This window comes from Oxyura jamaicensis, chromosome 17 (genome assembly GCF_011077185.1).
Source record: "Oxyura jamaicensis isolate SHBP4307 breed ruddy duck chromosome 17, BPBGC_Ojam_1.0, whole genome shotgun sequence".
In the NCBI taxonomy this organism is placed as follows: domain Eukaryota; kingdom Metazoa; phylum Chordata; class Aves; order Anseriformes; family Anatidae; genus Oxyura; species Oxyura jamaicensis.
In genome coordinates this window covers 9,885,706-9,910,381 of record NC_048909.1, presented here as the reverse complement: position 1 = coordinate 9,910,381, position 24,676 = coordinate 9,885,706, and the positions used below count along the sequence as shown (strand labels likewise).

General features: G+C 40.7%; 1 protein-coding gene across 14 annotated transcripts in view; it reads left to right on the top strand.

The window, feature by feature from the left end:
* STRBP (spermatid perinuclear RNA binding protein) overlaps positions 1-23,503 on the top strand; it is a 78,498-nt gene extending 54,995 nt beyond the window's left edge. For 4 of the 14 annotated variants that reach the window (XM_035341502.1, XM_035341503.1, XM_035341500.1 and 1 more), the window contains exon 18: positions 3,241-4,253. In XM_035341502.1, coding sequence (XP_035197393.1) covers positions 3,241-3,335 — 95 coding nt within the window. In that variant the 3' untranslated portion in view covers positions 3,336-4,253. The other 10 variants (XM_035341505.1, XM_035341504.1, XR_004754948.1 and 7 more) reach the window with 9 other exon arrangements.
* Positions 23,504-24,676: the final 1,173 nt, after the last annotated feature.

Sequence of the window (24,676 nt, the reverse complement as noted above, 5' to 3'; positions counted from 1 at the left end):
GAATTAAAAAAAAAAAAAAAAGCATTTAATTGTGCAGAAGCTTGTGAGGCCACAAGAACTCTGTAATAACCATGAAATCAGGCAAATATTAATCTTTCCAGGTTTGCCACTTCAGTACAGGATAGCAAAAGCAAAATAAAGCAGCAGATACAAAATTTACTGTAGGTGCTGGATGATTTGGCTGTTCTATGTGGATGCTTATCAAAACTGCTGGACAGTTTCCCTACGAATTTTCTTTTACGCATAGCAGTTTCTGTCAAGAGTATCTGTAATTGTTACTGGCCTGTGAAATATGAACACAGAACAAGGTAGTAGAGATTAATTATCATAAAGATTATGAAATAGCTTCAAGTCCAATCTCTTTTCAACAAAACACACTCTATTTTTGAGACTACTGCTTGCATTAATTTTAACAAACACTGGGACAAAAATAAAAACAAACTTTAAGCTAACCATCTGTTTGAAATAGTACAAAGTGTTGAAGTGTTACTGTTCATGGGGCCTTGTACCCTAAAGTCACATTGACTGATCTGGAAAAGGTTAATGAGAACACTACTGTAAGCTCATATCTGACTTTCTTGGATCACTGAACTTATTTGGAGTCCTCTCCCTTTTTTCTCTCTGTAGGTTTACCCAAGAGAATGGTTCTGTTACCAGTTATGAAATTCCCAACTTATCCTGTTCCCCACTACTCATTCTTTTAGCAAATGGCAGAAGCTAATTCCTATTGATTGAACAACACAGTACAGTGCAGAATGTTAGAAGAAAAAAAAAGCCTTTTTATCCTGTTTTCTTTGAACACATACTTGAGCAAAGTCATTTGTAAAGAAACATCTTTTTCCTACTTTTTGATTTTAACAAAATGCAAATTTAGTTCTCTAAAACTTGAAAAAAATGTTCTGTGAAATGTTACCTCATTTTCAAATAACTTATACCAGCCTTCTGTTATAGGGAAGAACTAGAAGCTTAAATCTTACGTTTTAAATGAAGTATCCGATTATGTAAAATTAAATTTGTGAAGGATGTATAGAATATAAAACACTGATCACAAATAAACTGTTTTGTTGTAACACAAGAGTACTGCCTGTTTCCTAATGCAGTCACACAGATTCAGTTAGTGACCTGTACTTGTTGTAGGGTTATTTAATGCAGGGCATAGTTCTTTAAAAAATAATAAAAATAAAAATAAAAAAATAGAAACCTCAGTTAAAATATAACTTTGTAAATATTATGGTGTGTAATAAACTTAGTAAAATATGGGTTAAATATTGTTTTATTTTATAGAGCTAAGCATCAGTATGTGAGTTTCCTTAGAATCTTTAAAATCAGCATCCTGTAACTCTCAGTGACTTTAGAGTCTTAATTATCCAAGAAGGCTTTTCATTTGTACACAGAATACTGAAAAACAGACAAAACAAAGGGAATAAATCCTAGACTGTCTCTTTGTATTAGGTTACATTCTGTGAAATACATATTAAACAAAGGAAGTTCCCACAGAAGAGCTCATATAATTACAGGGATACACAGTTCAGTCCGTATTGCCCAGAGAAAGGACGTCAATAATGTTACAATCTCGTTCTTTAGAGCTCAAAAGCTGCTTGTTTTCCTTTCTTTTGTTTTTCACCAAAAAAAAATAAAAATAAAAAATTGCACTTGTTCTTGTGGCCTTCTTCACTTTTACGATTGTCTGCCCACCCTTGATTTTCCATTCACCATTTTTGCAGAAAGCATTTTAGTTGTCAATCTTGTATTAAAACAAAGGGTTCTCCTTTTTCCCCTTACATTTACAAGAATCTAAAGCAGCAACAAGGTCCCCATGAAAACTTGCTATTTAATTGTCCCAGTTCTTGTTGAGTGCTGCTGTGGAAAGTGACACACTTCAGCCATAGGCCAGTACTTTTCTTAAGAGCTGGTGCTCAAACCAAAAGAATTTCCTTTCAGATAAGGAGCGGGTGCACTTGTCAAATTCCAGGACAGGCCCCGGCTCCGTGCTGGCTCCATGTGTTAGACTTCTGCAGAAAAACTGCTGTGGGCTCTACTGAGGGATTCAAGTAGTCTTTATTAAGGTATCACCCCCACAAAATAAGTAGCGTTGCTGGTTGTACTTCTCTACTCAGACCTTTTAAGTTGATTTTCAGGAGGCTTGCTTTAGTTGATGCTCTTTTCAAGACTGCCTTTATACACTCTGTTCTCCAACAGATTTTGCTGTTGAGGCAGGGGGGAGCTATATTTATGAAGAGGGTGTAAGAACAGTGCTTAAAGCCATGTAAAGTTCCTCCTCCCTTTCACCACCCATTACAGGGAAAGAAATAGTAGAACAGCATAATGAGGGGCAGCTTATTTAACAAGCTGCTCTTCTTGGAATTAACTGCACCTGTTAAACTAATATTTATGCTTAGAAATGCATTCGTATATCTTAAATGGTTTTTCTTCTGACATAGCTCTCGCTTTTGTTTGGTGTTGGTGGTACTTTAATAAAAAATGCAGCTCTACTGAAAAGTAGTGGTGAGCCTGCTGTTCTCATCCATGCGATAGTGTTGAAATACAGAGCAGGGTCTTGGGGATGTAATCAAATTGAGCGGTGCTCATAAGTCACCAATACATTTTGCTGGCCTATGGATGAAAGGAAGCCATCACGGAGCAGAAAAAGCATGGCTGATAAGAGCCCATTTTTGTTAATCAAATATTCATTAAAAGAATCTTTCCTCTGCACACGTTCCACCCCCTCCCACCCCCCTTTTGGAGTTCCCCTGATTGGCGACTGTTTTCTTTTTTCTTTAATCCCCAGATTTGTAAAATTTCTAACAAAATATTGTCTGAACCAATTCTATGCAATAAACATTTGTATGCCAAATAACTTGTTCCTTATTTCAAAAACAAGGAGGGCGCTATGCTCTTTTCCAACATGATGGCAGTCATTTCAGATGATTGATAGAAGTCTTTTTTTTTTGTCATTTGTTGGGAGTTACTAACCACATTGTAAACTTGCCCCCTTGCTGCATATTTTACATTTCTCTGCTTTACTGAAAATATGAATGAGCTGTCAGTTCTTTGTTTAGAAAGTGGTAACCTTGGAAGTGTTAGATGTTTCAATACCTTCAAAGAATTAAAAGTGCCCATTTTACAATGAAAATTCCACTTGCAGCTGAAAGAGCAGAGAAATTTAAATGGAGCTTAAGCTTCAGCCACTCTCTGAAATTAACATGAAGTTTTTGCTTCTCTGCTCTTTTCCCACTGTAGGTGGTTTTTTCATTGACAGTCCCTATTGCCAGCCTCTCAGCATCGCACCTTTTATTATTCACTTGGGCCCTCAAGATTTCTTCTCTGACTTCTAGAACCATCAGGTTGTGTGGCTCCAAATGGCATTTTGTACATGTCTTAAAAGCAAGAACAAAAGTGGCTCGTTTTGAGGTTTCTCAACTTCAGACATGGAATCTGAGGTGTTTTTTTTTTTGTTTTTTTTTCTTTTTTTCTCTCTCCAAAGTGTTTCTCAATTCTTGAACTTTGTTCCATTTAATGAAAAGCAATACTTACTTCAAGCCACAGTCCTTTCTTTGGGTACATAGCAATAGATGTGTATATACTTCTGGTTATTTCTTTAGACTAGAAGGGAATGGGGGGGAACAAAACAAGACTTTAAACCTCGCAGGGTGCTTGCTTTAAGCAGTGAACCCACATTTACTTTCACTATTTAAGTATTTCAGAATTTTAATACTATGACTGTATTTGCATGTTCCTATAAAAACTGCTACGAACAGTTGCAATGGTCACTCTTGAAGCAGTAGTGCTTTGTACCATTGTACATGTCAGCAGACATGAAATGTAGCAAAAAGCTGGAAGAAAAAAATAGTCTATTTTTCTCCAAAATATAACTAAATGTTATTCTTTCTCTCTCTCTTTCTTTCTTTACCACATCATTAATATGAGGCACAAAAAGGGTAGGCCTGAATTTGACTTTGAAATAGTTCTTCTGTGTCTCTTAAAATCATCACCAAATGATAGGAAATTGTAGTGTTTGGTAAATCTTCAATGCAGAATCTTTGCTCCTCTAAATTTACTAGTGTGTTTGTTTTTTTTTTTTCCTCTTAAACTTGTATGTTGATATTCTGATTGTGAATCAGTAATCAGCAATAACTGAAAGGTAAATGTCCTTGTTTATTTAAATGGTATTGGAACATCTGTATGTTGCAGTTAAGACTTTTAAGCAGTTTTCAGCAGGTTAATACCACTTTATTCTCATTCTCTCCGGACCTCCATAGCCATATGCACTTGTATAAAATAAGCAGAAATGTAATGACTGTAAGCTGAGATCGTGATGTAAAAGGTAAGAAATTTTATTTTAAGCTTAAAGAATATTTTTATTGATTTTTTTTCTAAAAATCTCACATACCTGTGACAATCTTGTATATGGCAGACTTTTATTATGTTTTGTTTAACTCTAAACGTTCAGGCAAGTAATATGCAGTTTTGGATTCCAACTTCATGTTTTTCAAGGCCACTTCAAATATTCCAATATCAGTTAAAAATATATATATTTCTTAACTCTTTTAAGAAATAGTTTGGTTTTATCAACAGACTGTTCTTCAAATATCTTTCTCTCGCACAGCCTAAAAAGCTGTATTGATACTGCTGTGTATCAGGCACCGCATTCCTTGCATACTTGTGGAAAACATTTAGGTAGGTACTAAAGCCTGGCCACTGCCCACACTGAAAGCCATACCATGGTTACAGTTACGGGAAATAAAAACGCGAAGTGGAATTTGTGGTGTTATCTAACTAAGAGAGAAATTATTTCCCTAAACTAGTAAAGCTGAACTCCAAACAGAGAATGAAAGACTTTGATGATATTAGAGTTGAAATCTGCAGAGATCAAATTACATTAGGCCAAATGAATTCATGAAGCAGCCAGGTTTGCTTTCCTCTTGTGTGTGCAGTGGGAGGAGAGGAAGGCAGGCAGGAAAAGATTTAACTCTGCATGAATAAATTGTTTGGTTGTAGTTTTCTAAAGCTAGAAGTTAAGATAGGGGCATCCATAAATAATTATTTTCAGTTCTGTAGCAAATGTTTTAGATGATATTTTACTTGGAGTAAAATGATTTTGGATTATTACTTATATGGTGCACATGATATGTGTAGTTTTAAAATACTTGTTTTTTTAATTTGCATTTATATAACCTTACATTATGCAAGATTGCATAGCACAGTGCTGCACAACTGCAGTACCTGCAGTACTTGAAGTTGCTGGAAACAACTCTTTTATATTAAAAAAAAAAAAAGGCAAAAAAAAAAAAAAGCAGTGGGTTGATGATGCATTAGCATTTTAGGGTCTCAATTCAGACATGAAAGCATTAAAAACCCTGACTGATCACAGTTTATACTGATGTAAAACAGAAAAATACTTGGTATGAAATATGTAGTAAATCAAGCCTAAAGCTTGTTGTTTTGCATCAAAATATAACAGCGAAAATAAACTGTATTTCTTTTCAATATTGAAAATATCAAATTCAGTAAATAACTGCATGTGTAGGTTCTCCGTAACTCAGGATATGTCTGGATAAAATACATAGGTTGATGTAGAAAATAGCTGTCAAATATTGTTGGTTTTACTAATGTTGGAGGAAACCTGATCTTGTGAGTGGCCTATGTATCTGCTCCTGGAGAAATTAAGTTCAGGAACTTCACCAGTGACTTGCCCACTAAAGCACATAACTGTTTGATTACATTTGCAGGTGCAATTGATGAGCCATCAGAATGACCTTTCTGTTTGGTGGTGCAGATTTTCATCTGCTGTTATCTTCAAGGTATAAATATAGGGTTTGGTCTGAAGCTCACTTAATATTCAATCATTTGTTCAGCCTGTAAGGCAAAGCAATCCTGATAGTGGAGCAGCAGGCTGCTCTGTTTCCTCTGAAAGACAGTGTTTTATATGCTTCAAGGCAACGTTAGGGCACATTATAATGAACTTCTCTTGAGTATTCCTTTTGTAGTTTAACTGATGACAGTCTGACAAGCAGCTTATCTGTCCAGTTCAAGGACTGATTACTAAAATGTCTTGCTGACTTCTTTGATCTCTCTCTTTGTGGCCTGGATTTGACAGCTTAATCCATTTGTATTGGTTTTCATCAGCGTTGTTTTGACTGTGAATTTCCATATTTTTCTGTCATTACCCTTTTAACTCTTACAATCGTAAGCATTCTGCCCTTCTGCTTTTTTTGACATTTTCACTTTCTTGGATCTTCTCCTCCTCTTCTTCAATGAAAAGTTACTAAATTTCTTTGGTATATTTTTGCTCAGTAGGCAAACACTTATGGCCAAAAATGGTCTGCTTGGCTTTGCTGCATGCCTTCGCAGTAGGATGGACACCATTTCCTGACACCAAGTACACACTGTACTTAAAACTCCTAAACCCTGGTTTTGAAGCCATTTGGAATCAGTGACAGGACCCTACTGTGAGTGCTAAGACTGCCTAGGACTGTCTCATTCACGGTGGTACTTGAGCAAAACATTCACATGTTCTGAAACATCTTTCATGTAGGTTCCACAAGTGCCTAATACATTGGCATTTTAGAGAACTGTTACGGACTGCATTCTAACCAGTAGGTTTTAACCTAACCAACATACCAGGCTATTACTTGATGAGTGATTTGGATAACGTCTACTTGATCAATGTTGTAACAGCCACTGTTTTGCTAAGGCAGAATTAGAAACTGCTTTCTTTTGCCTAACACTTGCAGGTTTCCTTTTAAAATCCACCTCACCAAGAGAATGGTCTAGAGTGCCTTTTCTGTGAGATTGAGGTCTGCTATTTGACAGCTACCGAGCTTTGTCTTTCTGGATATATGCAGCAGTCAATGTGGAAACCTGGTTCCATGTGCTTTGTGTAGCTGCTGCTATCTTTGCCAATTCTGCAGTACCATTTATGTGAAGCAAAAATATTTTACGGTTTGAATTTCTGGTTCATGGAAAATAATTCTGAAAAAGTTCCTTTCAACTACTACGTATAAATAGGACACTCGGGAAAGTCTGTATCTATTCACTTCCCACCTTAACTCTAGTTTTAGCTAACCAGATGCCAGTATGTATTTTGGGAGATGATGTCTGGCACTTAAAGGATTAAAAGAAACCAGAGCTTTACAATGAAAAACTGACCTGTTTAGTGTGTTACCTGGACTGGAGATGAATGGCATTATCTTTGATTTTGGAAGAATAAATATGAGCTTGCGTGGTCTGGCTGGTTGACAGGAAGGGAAGTGAGGCTATTTACAGAATTGTGAGATTAAAATACAGGTTGCTCCATTGTTCCAATAGCATTTGTTTGCTTTTAGCTGTTCTTGCATACAAATCCACAATCGCACACACTGGCTTTCCCTTTCTAACAGTTCGGATTTTCTGGAACCATGTGAGGGAGAAATGTATAAGCAGCCTGTTGAGTTGTCAGATTGGGAGCTGAAGTGGCCATGCAGGACAGCAGTCTTCACAGATGGAAACCTCTAAGTACATTATACTGCTAACCATACCTCAGCATTTTTCTTCCTGATGGTTGAATGGCAGCTGGAATGGTTGTCATTTTTTTCTCAAATAGGAAACCGTGACTTTTGAAGAAATAACGTATTTGACAAGGGAACTTAAATCCTACTTTGCCAGCCACATGAAATTTCTACAGGTATGTTCTGTCTAGAGAAGGGCTTAAGGCAACCAGATTGGTTTGGAAGAAAAGTGTTATCTTGAGCTAGCGTCTTAATTGTACGTGATAGAAAAATCTGCCTAAACCTTTTGAGACATAATTCCATCACCATCCTTTACTTGAAAGACTGTATGTTAAAGCACCAGGGTTGAATGATTGTGAAAGGACTTGGCCAGCTGAAAGCATGGCACATGATGCTTCCTGACATCGTATCCTCTCTCTGCCAGTGCTTGCTGTCTTCTTTAAGCGTGCATTCTGGAGCTGGAACATGGTGACCTTATTCCTGGGCATTGAGCCATATGAATGGAGGGAGGCCAGCCTATACCCATGAAGGGACTGTGTAGCACGCGGCTGCTGTTGCCCAAGCAGTTTCTGTTGGACACAGTACACAATCCAACCCTCACAAAGGCAATTTAGTGCCTGGGTAGGTGGTTCCTAATCTGTCTAATTTGCTGTCACTCAGCCAATGTAAGTTAATTAGATGATTCAGCAATTGTCATGGCTCCCAGTTAATGTGCTGCCCTAAGTGTCACTGCAGCTGAATACCTTTGCTTCTGTGAATGCTGTGCTTCTCGCTGCCTTTTCTGATCTCCTCTAGCATCCCAGAAAATAACCAAGTCTCTGAAGTTACAGAATCTTTACGTAGCTGTTTCTAGATTGTTGAGAATTTCTAATCAGCCAATGAAAAGCTTTAGGGAACAAGTTTTCCTAGAAACTTATTAATGTGCCAACAGACTATTTTTACTCATGTGCAAACATCTGTGAGAAGTATTCTGGTATCTCTGATAACTTGAAAGGGCACTAGTACTCCTTCTTTAAGAATGCTTGCCTTCTGGCAGAAAAAAATAGAATTAAGACAAACATTAAATCTAAAATTATTTGTGCCTTTTTCCTTTCATTGGACTACCAAGAGAAATTTCCCTGACCATAAGTTTCTTGCATTAATAGGAAGTAGAAAATGGAGGAAGAGTAGCATAAAGACTTTTCAGGTGTTCTAGGAAAAAAATCTCCTGTTTGTTGGCTGTTCAACAATGGGACATCCATCTCCTGGCAATTCTAAAATGCCAAGATAGCAATAAATGTGAGCAGCTTCAATGTACTATCCTTGATCCAATCCAGCAATGTCCTCGGAGAACAAGTCTGACTGTCCCTGTGTTTTCAGTCACTGATCTCTGATAGAAACAGCGTAGAAGCACATGGGTCTCTCGCTTAATTTTTAATTCTCCATCTGTACTTCAAGAGTCCATGGGTCATCACAGTCTAGTGATGAGATTCCCAAGCATCTCACCAGAACTGTGTAAATGAAGAGCTAGTACAACAGTATAGTATTTCAGTCTTAGACAAAACTCCAAGTTTCCCTCTGCATCCTTTGCTCTGTTGGCTAAGATACAATCATTCTGTATTAGAACTTAGTGCCTTTAGATAAATCCTCTGTAGTCAGTTGCTTGCTAATAAATAAAGGGAAAAATATGTCTTCCACCTTCAAATGAGTTCCAAGTCACATAAGCAGCTTACAAAAAAAGGCTTCTACTTCCTGAGGCTCTGGGAAACAGCACAAGAACTCTGCCAGGGCAGATTCTTTTGGATACATGATGAGATACACAAATATAAAGTTCAGACTGCTGTTCTCAGTCATGAATCACACTGGGGCCTCTCCTCTGGCAACAAAAGAATGAAAATGAGGTCTCTGCTGGACTTACAGAGAAGTTCTGTTAAGTACAGTTGTGCACAGATCTGGCTTGCTGTGAAACTGATCCCTACTGTAAAGTGGAAATTCTATCACAGTCATTTTAGAGCAACTCACTGAAGAAACTCAGCACTGGAGTCCTACACCTACAGGTTGTGGCAGCAGTTTTCACCTCTATTTTATTTTGAACATTAACCACTTAAGCTGGTAATTAAGTGTTTGACATTAAGAGAATTCACATCACAAAGCTGCTTTATTACTTCACCCCTGAAGTTATGTCTCCTTAGCTTAACTTCTCTCATCTAATTCCATACCTATCTGTGTGCCCCGAAACATCCTCCTGCTTCCCATTGTACTCAGGAACAGGAGTGATTCAGTTATTTATGTGCAACTGATGCTCAAGATAAAACAACATGAGTGGGATACATACATACCTGTTCCTCTAGCCTGGTGTTTTCTAGGAGAGAGGATGCTCTTTCTGCTAGACCTGTCTAATACTGTGTAGGCAGTGCAATACCTTATTAAAAGTAGTTCTGTGAGCTTTTTAATAAAAAAGTTCATCTTATATTAAGATTTAAATTCAGTATTTTTTTCTCCAATTCCTGTGGCTATGTGAAAACATTCGGACGAAATGCTTACCTTGACTTAAGAGGAGTTGAGTGATCTGAAGTGATTAGTGGAGATGTGCAGTTCTAAATCAAGTTTCTTACGTTGTGTGTTGTTTTAACTTGTATTTGGTGCCTTAACTCTGCACAATCTAATGTTATCTATACCGTACCACAGGTAGTTTAGCGGGTAAGTGTATTTTAAGAGAAGTCATCAAGCTAGGCTACAGAAACCATAGCAAGGACAAGCCTTCTCAGTGTGAGTTCTCCTGCATGTTTAGTTAATAATCCACTGATAAACAAAACCTGAAGAATATATTAAATTACAAATTGAGACTTCAAAGGTTTGTGGCAATGAGATAAAGGTACAATCTCTTCTATGCTGTGTAAGTAAACATCAAAATGGCCAGAAGTGTTTGTGAAAACCTATGGACTCTTATCTTTACTAGAACAAATTGCACTAGAAGATATTAACTGAATGTAGTTTAGAAGGGTATTAATGGAATGTAGTCAATTATCCTTTATCCACTGGTACAGGGGGCTTGGAATGAGTCAGATTTGCAGTTAATGTTTAAGTCCAAAATAGCATATGGACTTAAGCCCCATTCCTGCCTCTTACCTGAATCTAGAAGCTCCAGGTGCCTTATGCTGCTTTGCAGTTTGCAAGGTGTAGCACAGCTTCTACTTGAACACGTTTGCTTGCTGAATGCACCTGGTCCTGGTAGAATGGACTGAGGCAAAAGAGAGAGAGAGAAGAAAGCAATGAAGGTAGAGTGCTCTTCTCCAGTCTTAGGTTAAGCAGACAAGGAAGATGCAGGGAAAGTTGCACTGCCTTTTCCAAGGCCATAAATACAGTCTCTGGAAAAAATAGGTTTGTCTATTGTGGTAAATCAGGAGCCTTATTACACTAAGAGCAATGAGAAAGTGGTATTGTTTTTTCCATAGCTTGTAAGAAATTAGGTAAGAGATTTAAGTTACCCATATTACAAGCTAAAAATCTGCTGGAGCAGATTATACTTTTTTCCTGCTTCAATAAACAGGTACAGTTTGGAAAGAGGAGGAACAGGAGCAATCCAATGAATCACAGAGCAGTTTGAGTTGGAAGGGACCTTAAATATCTAATTCCAACCCCTTGCCATGGGCAGGGACACCTCCCACTAGACCAGGATACTACAAATCCCCTTCTTTATATCTAATCTAAAGCTACCCTCTTGTAGTTTAAAATTGTATTTGCTGATGCAGCGCTGTCCACAACAGGGAGACTCCTCCATGCAGTATATAAAGCATGCAACTGAATTTTGGCAGGGAAAGGAGTGCTAGTAGTTTTCCCTAAAGGAATACTAGAAACTTATTGATACAATGACCACAGTATTCTAGACAACCTGCTTTTGAAAAGAACAGCACAGTAACAAGGGAAAGCTGATACTGCTCCCACAGCTACATGTTGTAATGTACATACTGCAGGTCACTAATACTGGCATAACCAGTTATGACAAGATCGGTTCATCTTACCAGAAAAGCTTATTTTGACATTCTCTCTGCTTCTATTTTTTAAGCTAAAAGGGAATTAATTATAGCATAGATGTTTAAGGCAGTAGAGCAGAAGGTAAGTTTCAGCTTTGTGCTTCAAAGCTGCTGCGAATAAGTTGATTAACAGCGTTCCATGGAAACAACCTGACGTACTTACTTATTTTCTTTGTGCTCATTTCTATATTCTTAGAAAAGCACAAGCTTCTATAAGCATAATCAACACAAAGTTACTCAGGGTACTGTGTCATCTCAGCAGTGGACACCAACTTGCATCTTCAGTCAACAGGCACATATAAATCAAGCTTAATTAAGAGGAACAGAACATCTTGACAGATTTGCTTTACTACTGGCACTATTACAATTTAATGATCTATGCATATGGAAATGTGTGTATTCCTGCACTCCCAGTATGAGTTATAGTTCTGCAAGATCATCCTGTAACAAAGTAAAACGTGTTGAGTGTAGAAACAAGTATTGTTCCTTCATTATTCCCACAAAGGGCTGTTTCTAAGCAGTTGCAAAGTGATACTACTCAAAGCAGAATAGCTGTGTGCTGAAGAACAGTAGTCAGCTTTTGGAAATTTAGCAGTGATAAAAATTTAATAATGAAACAACTGTACCATACAGATTATTTTCCTGGGTTTTCAAACTAGTATCCCTGCTTCCCTGCTCAAAGTAACAGGATAAAGACGGGTAGTTTTCCAATAACACGTATTGCATGGAAATGTACTGGACGAAAATGGAGGCTGTACTGCTGAGAGCATATTCTACTATACAGAGCCATTCTCTGGGCAATGCTGCATAATTTAAGAGTGGGTAAATATGCCTTCAGGGACAACACAACACCAAACAGATGTTTGTTTTTTTTAAAAAAAAAACTATACAAAAAACCCAAAAAATAAAAAACAAAAACTAGAAAAAACCCTTGAAGCTTTGTCCAGTCATACACCTATTCTTCCCTGAAAAAAAGAGACAGGTACATCCAGATGTGCTTAGTGAGCTACAAACCAGGTAACACAAAGGTCCTTAAGGATGAGTGTTTTACAGATAGTCTCCTTTTGGCCGGAAAAGAAAGGAAGCTGACGCCGTCTTCCAGTTCCAAAGCGCAGTGTCTTATTTCTGATCCTAACCCTAGAGCAGTATTGATTGATCAAACTGACTAAGCTTTTTAGGTCAATGAGCTCTCTGCAAAGCAATTCTGTTCTCCTCTCGAGCCTCTGCAGGGGCCAACAACTGGTGCTTAACTACTGCTTCCACTGCAGAATGTCACCTGTCCTCCAGCTGGCCCAGTCCTTCTGGGACACTTGCACTTCTCAGAGCGGCGCTGCTGTGGGGGCACCCATCACAAGTGCTGCAGTAACACAGCAGCGCAACCCCCGGTGGGCTGTATGCTTTCTCACGTCCCACCCAGGTCTTAGTGACAAAGCTGAGCATGAAACCTGTACCGCCAAAACTCCTGCCCTTTAATGAGGACATCTATGGGAAGGAGATGTGAAACTGGCGACTTTGAGCAAAGGTTGGTGTCTTCCAAGTCCAACTCATCTTACAAGCCTTTTTTTCCAAATGGCTGCGCTTCCATCCACCGTTCACCGTCAGTCTAATCAGTTCAAACAATTACTGCTAATTTGGGCTAAAATATCCCCCTTGTGTAACCCAAACTACCACCATCAATCCATCTGAAAATTGTTTTTAAACAAAGGATCAGCTGGAGGCAGATCACTGCTAAAAGTGTGCATACTGCAAGGCAGACAGGAGATCTGGCAATGCAGTGCAATGCTCCTTTCTGATGACAATTACTCCTACAAGACAAGAAAAAGACTGAGGCAGTGCTTTGGGCAGTGTTTCATGCTCAGCAAGTTTGCAGAGGGAAGGAATGCAATTCTATAAATCACTTGTACTGTATTTCTGTTTCTAGACTTGAATGAATTTCACTTTTCCTTTGTGGGTCAGCATAGTAAACATTAAAGAAAAGGACTATTTTTATAAATCTCTTTCACCAATAGAGAGGTCTGACCTGCAGCCACCAGATGGACTTAATTATCCATAGAGAACAGAGTGTTTATTTTTACACTAAGATTACATATGATATTGAATAATACAAAATATGGCCTTTGAACTATCTAAACCTTAAATCCTATCCCCAAATTCCATAAAGAAGTAATACGGTGGACAATTCCATCTTTCTTCCTAGTAAGTCTCCCTCTAAAAGAAGTTACTCAGAAATAAATTTCCAAATGAAGTACAAGAGATCCTTGTGGTCTAATTACAGAATACTTTACAAATCAGGAGGCATCTTACGTATTTTTAATAAAGTGAGCTGTGTGTACTCACTAGCTAAAAAAGCCTGCAAATGTAAAGTAAATGGAATGCTCTTTGGACATGAAGTTGCTTCCTCATGTGATGCTGTACCCAGTACACTTGGCTTCATTTGGCTTCTGTGTTGTGGTTTATATGCCAGCCACTGTTCTGAACTGTACACAACACCGATATTTGCACTGTAATCTTGATTCATTTGCCACTGATTGTAACCCAATGCTACGGACTTCTCTGTATATAAAACCATAGCCATGTCCCATTTGCTTCCAATAGCACACAATAAAGGCTTCTCTCTGTAAACGGGAATTATGTCCTTATGACTCTTTTTTTTAATTATTATTTTTGTCTGCAGTGAGGAAAATGGTGTTAAGGTTTTTTTGAAGCCTGGGGAGCCAAACCACAGAAGTCTGTTCTGCTTTAGGCAGGAGGCTAAGACAGGCTTCCAAGGCTGCGGTCTTACCAGAGGTGATTGTTAGCAGAGCTATGTCTTGGAGATGGAAACATAAAGCACATTTACACCGTCTGCACTGAGCGGAATGCCTTCCTCCACAAAGGTGAATGAAGTATGCAGGACTAATGTCTGACATGCACTGACATTGTGCAAGGGCTGCTGCACAAAAATACCGCTTGGTGTTAGCCAGTGGAAGCAGTAACAGAAAAGCTCAGGAAAGGCTGTGATGAAACCAACTTAGGAAACCAAGTTGTACTTCAGAATAAAAACATTCATTTTCTAGCATGTAGTTAATTGGTAAAGTGGGATGCTTATTTTCTTAAAAGATAACTTATACAAATGAAGAACCAGTAAAGTTCTTTCTCAAACTTCTGTTGTTGCTCTCCCTTCACTGCATTTCCTAGAACATTCAATTCCTGTGGTCCTGGTTTGCCCTCTGAGGTCTGGAGCAAACCCAAGCCTCTTCCCTGTCCAGGGCCACTGAAGGCCCAGCTGAGGACAGCGGGAGAACTGTGTGCCTGTTTGCTTGAGGCTGCATCCCACAGCAGGATTTAATGAACATGCGTATGTCCAGGTGCCTGCAGTTAGAGAACACACTTTTAGTCTAGAAACCAACATAGAGAAGGCATTTTATCAGGTGGCCTTACCTTTCCTTCAGAGTCTTTTTATGGTCTTTAATTCAGCTTTTCAAGTCTAAGTGCAGAGCTCATTAATCAAATTCAGAGGAGTTCAACCTTGAGGAAGGTTTTAAAACCACTGTGAGCTGACTATAGTTGAGAGTGCTCTTAAACATGAGAATTCTGGAAACCCACGGCTTAGCATGTATGGCAAAGGGAGTAAGACTGGGTGTGTGCCTTCTGTACTCAACAACACAGCGGGCAGCCAGCTGAGTCTGCTGCGGTGAGGCAAACAAGTCGGTTGTGCACACAAGAGCTGTTGAGGGACCTCTGTGCCAAAACTGACTAAACCATGTTTCCTTTTAAAATGCCAAGCTGCATCAAATATTTAGCAAGTAGGAGCCATAAAGAACTGGCCTTAGTCAGTTCAGAAAACACCATTAACACTTGGCTGAAACAGAGGCCGCTTTACCCTATATACTGGCATCATACCGTGCCTCTGTACATGCTCAGTGCTGGCTAACTTATTGAGAGGTCATTCAGAAAGCTACCTCAGGATCAGCATCGCAGAGGTGCCAGGAAGGCTGACAGCTCTTCAGCCGTAGCCTGACAAGTGCTGTTCAGTGCCAGCTAAAGAAATGCACTGGGCCTGCTCCAGGAGCTGGCGGATAGCTGTGGCCTCAGAGGAATGAAACAAGGGGTAGAAAGGAGAGCGGCACACAGGAGGAGCAGTACAATTGGGTTCCAGATCAATACGGGAGGCTAGCACATCATCTTTCCTCCCTGTGAAACTGCTCAAGGTCGCCGACTGACATTCCCTGTCCTGTTGTGGCTGACCTGAACTTGCCAAGGCAGCTGCACGGAGCCTTGCTTAGAACTGGGGCTGCTCATCGTGGCCCCGTGGACACAACGCTGCTCCACGTACTCCCCACCAAACAAACAAAAGGAACCACAAATGAGCACCCAAGTCTGTCTGCTTTCCCTCAGGATAACGCAATGCCTTTACCCCGCCAGCACCCAGTGCCACCAACCTGGGGCTGAAGGCAGGCAGGGAACTCTTCAGCAGCCCACAGTCGCTGGACTGCACCAGCCCCAGCCCTTGCAGGCACAGCACCGAAGGGAGCTGTGCGGCAGGAACCAGCCTCTTAATGAGCAGGCAGCCTGGTTTCTCTTGCTGCAATCAGCATCACCTTGAAAAACTGTATTTGATACAGACAAAGCTGAATAAATGATTTATTGACTGATGTCCATGTAACTAGCAACAACCCAGCTTGTCACTTCCACATGACCTGGTGCATCTCTAAACCTGCCCCAAAATTCAGAGAACCAGCTCTGGTCTCACTGTGCAATAAGCACACAACACCAAATAATGCACATTCCTTGTCCTACTGCCTCTTATTTTATTGATGCAGTTTGATTTATCCAGGTGTCAGTTCCCTTTCCTCATGAATACAGAACAGGTCCCAGCTACAGATTTTTGTACAAGTCAGTGGGGATGCTGAAGGCTCCTATTTGCTCATGAGCACGCTTACAGCCTGTGTACAGCAGCCACTAAACCATCCCTCACGGTGATCTTGTCTAAGGCTGGTCTGTTTCAAGAGAATTGGAAAATGGCAAGGAAAAGCAGTTAATGCAGAGTGAAGTAGAGATCTTAATGGTGCCTCAAACAAGGATATCTGTTCCCCAGGCTCAGATAGCTTCCACAAGGCTGCTAGACACAACTCCTGCTGTCAGGTTGCCTTGACAAAAGATCAGAAGGCTCTTGGTTCAGTGTTCAGGTCTCTGAAAACTTCCAATGCCAGCAGTCTGAGCCACACCTCCTTGCCAGCGGAGATGGGCAGCTTGGTTACAGCCCCCACGTGTCACACTCAGATGTAAGCATGGGAGCAACTGGTATTGTTGCACAGGGAGCACGCAAGAAGCCTGACCCCGGAGCTACCCACTGGATGCCGATGTAGCACTCAAAATGTCACCAACACACACCTTCTGTGCTCTGCGTCATGCCCACCACCGAGCCCCTGCTCTCCCCAGTGCCACGCCATCTCCCTCACCACTGCACAACTCACAACCAGAACTTTAGGCGTACTCAAGTACCAGCCATCCTCACGGGGCTAGCTGTCAATAAAACACAACAGTAATTTCTTCACCAAGCTAGCACCAATTCTTTCTGAACAGCACCCCTGCTGCGAGAAGAGAAATGTCACCCCACTTAATTGTTCACCACTTAATGCTGACTTTGGTCCTCTGCTGCAGACTGAGTTCCAGCAAGTCAGCTAGAAAGAGCTCTTTCCCTCTTGCCAAGCTGTAAATTATCTTTCCCTTTTGTCAGCCCAATCCTTGGTGCACTCCACTGAAAGAAACTGGAGCTTCTAACATTTTCAGGGCCCTGAATGCATCCCCACTTTAGGGTATACGTTCCAGGAAATTTGTAAAGGTATGAAAAGCCTGTGTGTGCTCCTGTCACAGCGGTACAAAAAGGCCCTTTCTTGCTCCAAGCATGAACACAGAGCAAAAACCTAAAGAGGCCTCTGGATCCCCAAAAAAGGTCACGCACCCTAGCGCAACTCACACTTCTCTCTAGTGCCCTTTCCTTTGGTGCTGACACACACCAAAGATGGGATTTCCTGCTTGCAGGAAGAGCAGACTCAGCCCCCTGCTCATTAGAAGTTATTAAAAAAGGCTATTTTTTTTTTTTTTTTTTTTAACTGGGCAATTCTGGTTACAGCAGAAGACAAACTACAGCTCAGGTAAATCAAATTACCTTGCCCTGCAAAGCAGTTCCCAACTCCTTCGTTGTGACACTGCAGGGCTTGGCGTAGCAGAATCACGGCATGCAACATAAAGGAAGCCTGGGGACAGGGCTGTCAGCTGCAAAATGCAGGTCAGTTATCCCAGTTTTAATGAAAGACGCTGAGAAGTGCTGAAGATATATAGCTTCTGTGCCTGCAGCCTGGGGACTGCAGAGATCTGTGGGTGCCTCAGTTTCAGCAATGAATAAACAAAGGCGAGACCAAGTCCCAGTGACCAGAGGAAGCATGAAGAGAGCTTTCTCCATCTGCTGTTAGTTACATCTACTGTTAATACAGTTATTCAAAAAACCTTTCTCATGCTGGTTAAGATGAAAGGTTTAAAACCCCAGACGAGTAGCCTGGTCCAAAGTGACTTGGAAGGCTCCGTTTCTATGTGGTCTGAGAGGAAAGGTGCTTCGGAGAAAGCCAGGACCAGTCCGCAAGCCTCAGCTCCACCTGCCAGGTCTCATTCGGGTCAATTTACCTCAGGAAGAGCGAAAGCAGAGCCCTGCCTGCACTGTGCCTGGCTGAGGAATGATTGCTCCTACACAACAGCTTTGTACTTGGAGACGGAAGGCACAGAAATCAATAAACCACACCAGTGATACCACAGTGTAATAAATAAATAAATAAATAAATAAAATCTGTCCCTCAGAGCTCTAGCCGTACAGAAAGCTGAGCATCACAACTTCTTTGCCATTATACCAATCTCTCCTTCTCTAATTTTCCTCTGCATACATTTGAGGTCCCTGAAGGAGGCATACAGTTTACAACACCTGACAGAAGCCCAATGGAACCGGTCTACCGAGACTGGGCTGCATGTCCGAGCAGCTATGTCAAGATATTTTGTGCTCTATTTATTCTGTCACCTTGCTTGCTATGTTCACAAAGGGCACAAGGATTACTCAGGGCTCTCTGGGACTAAGACTGCCTTGTTTCATCACTGGAGCAAAGTACAAATTAAACAGCTGAAGGAAAAGACAACGTCCTCCCCACAAAACTTACAGAACAACAGAACGGGCCAGACTAGCGCACACTCAGACTAGGAAAACAAAGTAGTGTTCAAGTGAAAGATGACAAACAAATTAAATTCAAAAAAATTAAATAGATCTCCCTGGGAACAAATGAATGAAGACTTGGACAAGATTTGGAACTTTCCAGTTATGGTGCTTACTACTGGCCTTCTCACTCTGCCCTAACCATGCGAACCAGCAGTACCTGCAACATCTAAAGACATTCAAATGAGCTCAGAGCAGGCTGCTGAGCAGCTACCTGACTCTACACGCAGTCTGTTAATGTACTGCTGAGACTGATGGCACCCAGGAGCTCTACAGTTTGCTGTTCATGTCTGTGCTAGCAGCAGCCATCTCATTCATAATTCACAGAAGTCTGGCACGGGCTTCCATAGCTCCTCTGGCATGGTGGGGTTTTCACTGTACCATGCAAAGAGCACTTTAAGGAGATGCACAGTCATCACCTTTTAGGAACACCATCCCTTCCCCTCTGTGCTAGATGAGATCTTGTTCCACAAGTGATTCTCAGTGAGATTATGCAGCAGCCCTACTACGTCCTGGGCAGGTGGAGAGCTCAGACGCACACCACTCTGTAACAGCCTTCATTCCCCTCCTCTTCCCTATCCATCTGATCTGGCGCATTGTTATTAAATTACCATAAAACCACTTCTTTAAACTAGCACAAGCCTTCAGGGCACAGAAGGCATTAAGTCACTTCCCTCTTTTCTTGTCAGCCAAGAACTATGCCAAAACCACAATGGTTTTCTACAGTATTCTGAAAGAACTGATAAAAAAACTTTCACACTGTGAAAGCTGATAGCAACACAGCTCTCAGCCTCATCTCAGCACGTATTTTACTACCTTTTCTCATGCACAGAAGCTGAGTGAAATCTGCAGTTTTCTTTTCCCTACATGGGATAAACTGGCCACACAATAAATCAGAAAACCTCATCAGGAATCATTCCAGTGGCACCTCCCAAAGTTCATTTATCAGTGTGGCTCTGAGGCTCCCCCTTACCCTGATCACAGACAACTCTGTGCATTAACAGATGCTCACAGCAGGGAGTTTAAACACACAACTTTGATGTATTCATGGTTTTACACTAACTGCACACTCTGCATGAGGGCTTCTGCTTCCTATCTGGCAGGCTGCAAATCTCATCACTTCTGCACCTTCTGGCGTCTGAGAGTCCGCAGCGGCTGTGATTCTACCTGAAGCACTACAGAACCTTGCTAAAAATCAAGACATTTGCCATATGAGCTGTTGATTAGGAGAAACTCTGCAACCTTGGAACAAAAACAGTGTGCTCATTTCTATAAACCAGCCGATACTCTAAAGAGTTACCACCTCTGGAGACAGTCACGTACAGAGTTAACCTGCACAAGGAAGGCCCATACGGCAGGATCACGGTAGAGCAAACAAACAACTTAGGTCACATCACACTAACTCCTCACTAAAGCTGATTAAATAAATACTTTTATCATTTTAATTAAGCTACATTTTTTTTAATCATATTCTGTTTTTTCACCATAACGTGATAAACTTTTGCTCTGCCTCATATCCTCAAGCAGTACTATTAAAGCAAGAGAGCAGCATAACAGCTTACGAGTACTCTAAGCCAAATTCAAGATGTACTACAAATACATCTCACAGATTTACTTCATATTTACTTAAATTTAATCACACTCCATCCTAGCAGATCTTTTTCATACAAGGATATAACAACACAGCTTTCAGATCAGAAACTCACAGGAGACTAACATGGAATGTCCTCGTCTTGTAACTACCCTCACAGATCGTAGATTTTGGATTTGCTAAAAGGAAATGGGGGTTCACACAGAGGCTTTTGTTAATGCTGGGCACCTGCTATCCTCATATTCCTTGGAAAATTCCAGACCTAATGATTTGAGCCTTTGAGAAGAGCCTACATTAAAACTGTCTCTGCTGCTGCAGACTAAGGAATTAATTCCATAACAAACAACCATCAGGCCAGCTGTAATCCCCCCCCCCAACACTGGTATGCCTGGTGTCACCAGGAAGCTGGTAGGAACAAGCTGGGAGAGAAGGATTAAACTTCTGGTGCAGTCTGATCATTCCATCAGTTCTACCACACCGTAAATCTGTGCCCCAGAACAGTTTAAGTTGGAAAATATTCATCACATAGCATGCTGTATAGTAAAATTGATGGTTTATGACTTGTAGAGTTAATCATTAGAGAAGCAGAAACTCAGCAGAGATCTGAGTGTCCTAAGAAACAAACAAACAAACAAAGCATCAAATATAAGAACTGCATGAGAGAAGTATCAGAAAGTGCTTTAGTTTTCCTTCTTTAACTCTTCTCTGGTATCTAGAATTAATATGACATGCCAAGCAGACTGAATGATACATGTAGTAAGGACAAGACAGCACCAAGATAAATATTATCTTGAAATTTGCATCTCTGGCTGGATGCTGTTTGGCACCCTGACAGATCCTATCTTTTATAGTTCATTGCTTGAATTGCCTAATTGCTGAATTTTATTGAAATAGATTTTAGCTCCCTGCAAGTATGGCAAACTTTTAATTAAGCATTAAAAGATCATTTAACAAAGATTATTTCTGTTAAGAATCTTGTTATTTAACATTGCTCTTTAGAAGTCTTGCAGGGTCCAGAATTTTTACAGTACCATCTGCAATAATTTCATCTATGCCAATTTGGGCCAAATCTTGTAATATAATTGCTCAATTAAAAACAAAAATAATTTCAAAGAATTGCTTAATAAACTGCTTCTGCAGTTCTCAGAAGAGGATCAGATAAATCATATTTGCTTCCCATTACCTCAGGATTAGAAATGAGAAAAGTTCAATTTACAGCAGTTTGTACCCTATAGAAATGCATTTGTATGCATTAGATGTGAAAACACATAGGCCATAGATTATTTTTTTTTCTGTACAAAATTAACTTCTGCACAGAAATAGTTTCCTTTTACACAACCATACAAGCATTGTCTCAGAGATGCTAAGGTTTACAGGAGTAGGGTTTTCTTATCCCAGCTCTCTCTACATCCAGCCTTAGAACACAGCTGCCACTCAGCGGAGCCCACAAAGGGTAGAGGAAACCAGGATCCACCTCAACCTGCGCACCGTTAGCGACTTCCCTGGGTTCTCGTCGTGGGCAAAACCACACAAGGCACTGATCATCACACCATGGACCAAACGGTTCGAGTGCACGGCGCTTTGTTGGTTCTCGCGTCCTAGTTCAAAGCTTGCCACGTTAGGAGGCCTCAATTCACCTCTCAGCAAAGTTGGCGCCAGAGAAGAACACACCTGACTGGAACCGTGACAAGCTGGCATAAAAACAACCCCCCGTAGGAGCAGGTGCTGATCCTGCACCACACAAAGACCCAACCCCTTCCTCAACCCAGGGGGCCTACAGCATCGTCTGCAGAGGACAAGGCAATATAAATGCCATGTAAGTTAGAAAATATGCATATGTGTATATATATATGTCTTATCCACAACAGCCAGTAATTAATTCAGCTCGCTTCTCCTCTTTGGTGCTACCACCCCCGGCCCTGCCCCTCAGCCACACCTCACTCACCACAGCCCACAGCTCACAAAATGGCGTCGGAGCGAGACCCCTGCGGGCCACACCCTAGCACCTGCCCCACAAACCGCCATCTCCCATAGGCTGCTCCTGCCGTCAATCAGCACGTGGCCTATCAGAGGCCGCACTGCCACCCACAGGACACGCCCCCCTCCCCTCAGGTGGGAGCCGGGAGCACCCCTGAGAGGGGCCCAAACTGCCCCTCATGGCACCTCACAGCCCTTCGGCCAGGCCGTTGTAAAATGTCAGCCATGTGTGAGGCTCCAAAATGAGCTCAGTTCCACTTAGCTCGTGTTCAGCAAGACCTTACACCATTGGATGAGAACACTTGACTTACAAATATTAAAGACGCTTTCTTAAAACATAATCATAATCATACCCAGTCCATGCTTTCCCACCATCTTTGTGACTGGACTGCGGCTGCGTGCCCAGAGTATCCTCAGAACAGTCCTTCAGTATAGGATTACACTTCGGTTTATTTCATTAGCATGCAGAAAATTCAGTAAAATCAAATCCTCATTCCTCAAAGTCATTTTAGACACATAGCTGTAAATTCCAGTAAAACTAAAGGTTTTTGTACAGAGTCTTTGACTGCCCTTAGGGATAGTGTTAGGGTTAAGAAAGATAATTCACAATAAGAAAAAAAAAATGGGGGGAACTAAACTAGAAAGCAATTCTTGTTGTGTACACAATGCCCTGTTTTCACTATTATTTTTTGATTTAAGAAGGGCCTTCATGCAGCTGGTTGCCATTAGCCTCCTTGCTCGGTCACAGTGCAGCATGCAGGCCGGTGTGCCCAGGGACTGCTGAGCAACCCAGGCCGATTAAGCTCTTAAGTGAGGCACCTCCGTGAAGAGTCTAAAGTTAGGTTGGATGAACACGAGCCAAGCTGTTGAACAGATGGAGTGAAATCCTCCTCTTGATAACAGGAACTTTATATCACTGCCATGGATAAGAAGGGCAGCTAAAAAAAGTCAAGGAGATGGTTATATAAATTTCAAGAAGGCTTACCAGCAACACTTAAAGGTAAAGTTTTTGATAGATCTAGAATATTCACTTCCATCTGAAGACCCTGCACAGCCAAGAAGTAGAAGATCTGTAACAGAAAGGAGATTGTAACACTGGAGCTACCAATGCTACAGAACCCTGGGAACATGATGACATCACAAAACATGCAAAGCTGGAGCCTGGGCCACACCAAACTCCTTAAAAAAAAAACAAAAAAAAAAACTGGCACTTATTTTGAGTTTTGCGCACAAAGCCAGCTGAGAGGCATATGTGAACAGAAAGATAATTAACTACCAGGAGATAACTAAATTAACATCTTATAAATGACAAAAATGCTAACTAATACATTCATTCCTCTTTGCTGACATGTCTGCAAATACCCTTGCATATAGGGTATGCTTGACATACCCTATACCTATACCTATTGACTATACCTATTGAAAAACACAATGCTTTTTTTTTTTTAATCTTGCTTATACATAGTTTAAAATATCTGTAAATTCATCTTCCTCATCTTCAAAATGACCTGTTTCCTTGTATTTCACATATAAGATTCAGAAGATATGCCTCTCAATGAAGGATCCAATTTTCTTAATTAGTTGTGAATATTTTAGATGGAGTCAGATGTGAAATATACTAGTAACATTTATTTCTGAGCATCAAAATCCATGCTCCATGGCCATACTAAAAGGAATATATGCTGCATGCGGTTAAGTTATGTTTACTTAGTGGAATAAAGCAACATTTCCCCTCCTTTAAGTACCTAATTTTTGGAGGAAAGGAAGATATACTATTTCCTGTTCCCCTTGGGAAAGGCAAATGGATGAATTGCTTTGGTCGTTTCTTCTTCTCCATCTTTCACCTATTTGCCTTAAAACTTTCTCAGAAAGGTGTAATTACTGAGAAACTGCAGAGCTGAAATTGCCAAGGGATACCAGTCTGTGAAAGACAAAGCAGCGAAGACTACACGCAGCCTTATAATACCATTCTTACAGCAAAGTATGGTTAGAAAAATGACAGCGTGATAACGGCTTCCCAGAGTAGGGCTGCTTTCAGAGTCACCTTTAGTCATTTTGGTGACAAAAATACATTTTTACTCCTTGTTATCTCTGCAGAACACATGCAGTTAGGGGAGCCTGATCTGCACTGTGACCCAATTAGTGCATTCATCCAGTTGCACTGCTAAACCCTACATTCAGCTATGACTAGAAGATCCTAGTGAAGATGACGTGAACAACACTTGACCCCACAGAATTTATGTTCCTGATGATAAGCAGAGCTAGGCTACATTTATTTTGCAGATCCAAGCAGAATTTGGAGGGTCATGGAAAAAAGCGTTCTAAATTGTATATATTTGAGAAATACTGAGTCACAAGCCTCAAGCTGCAC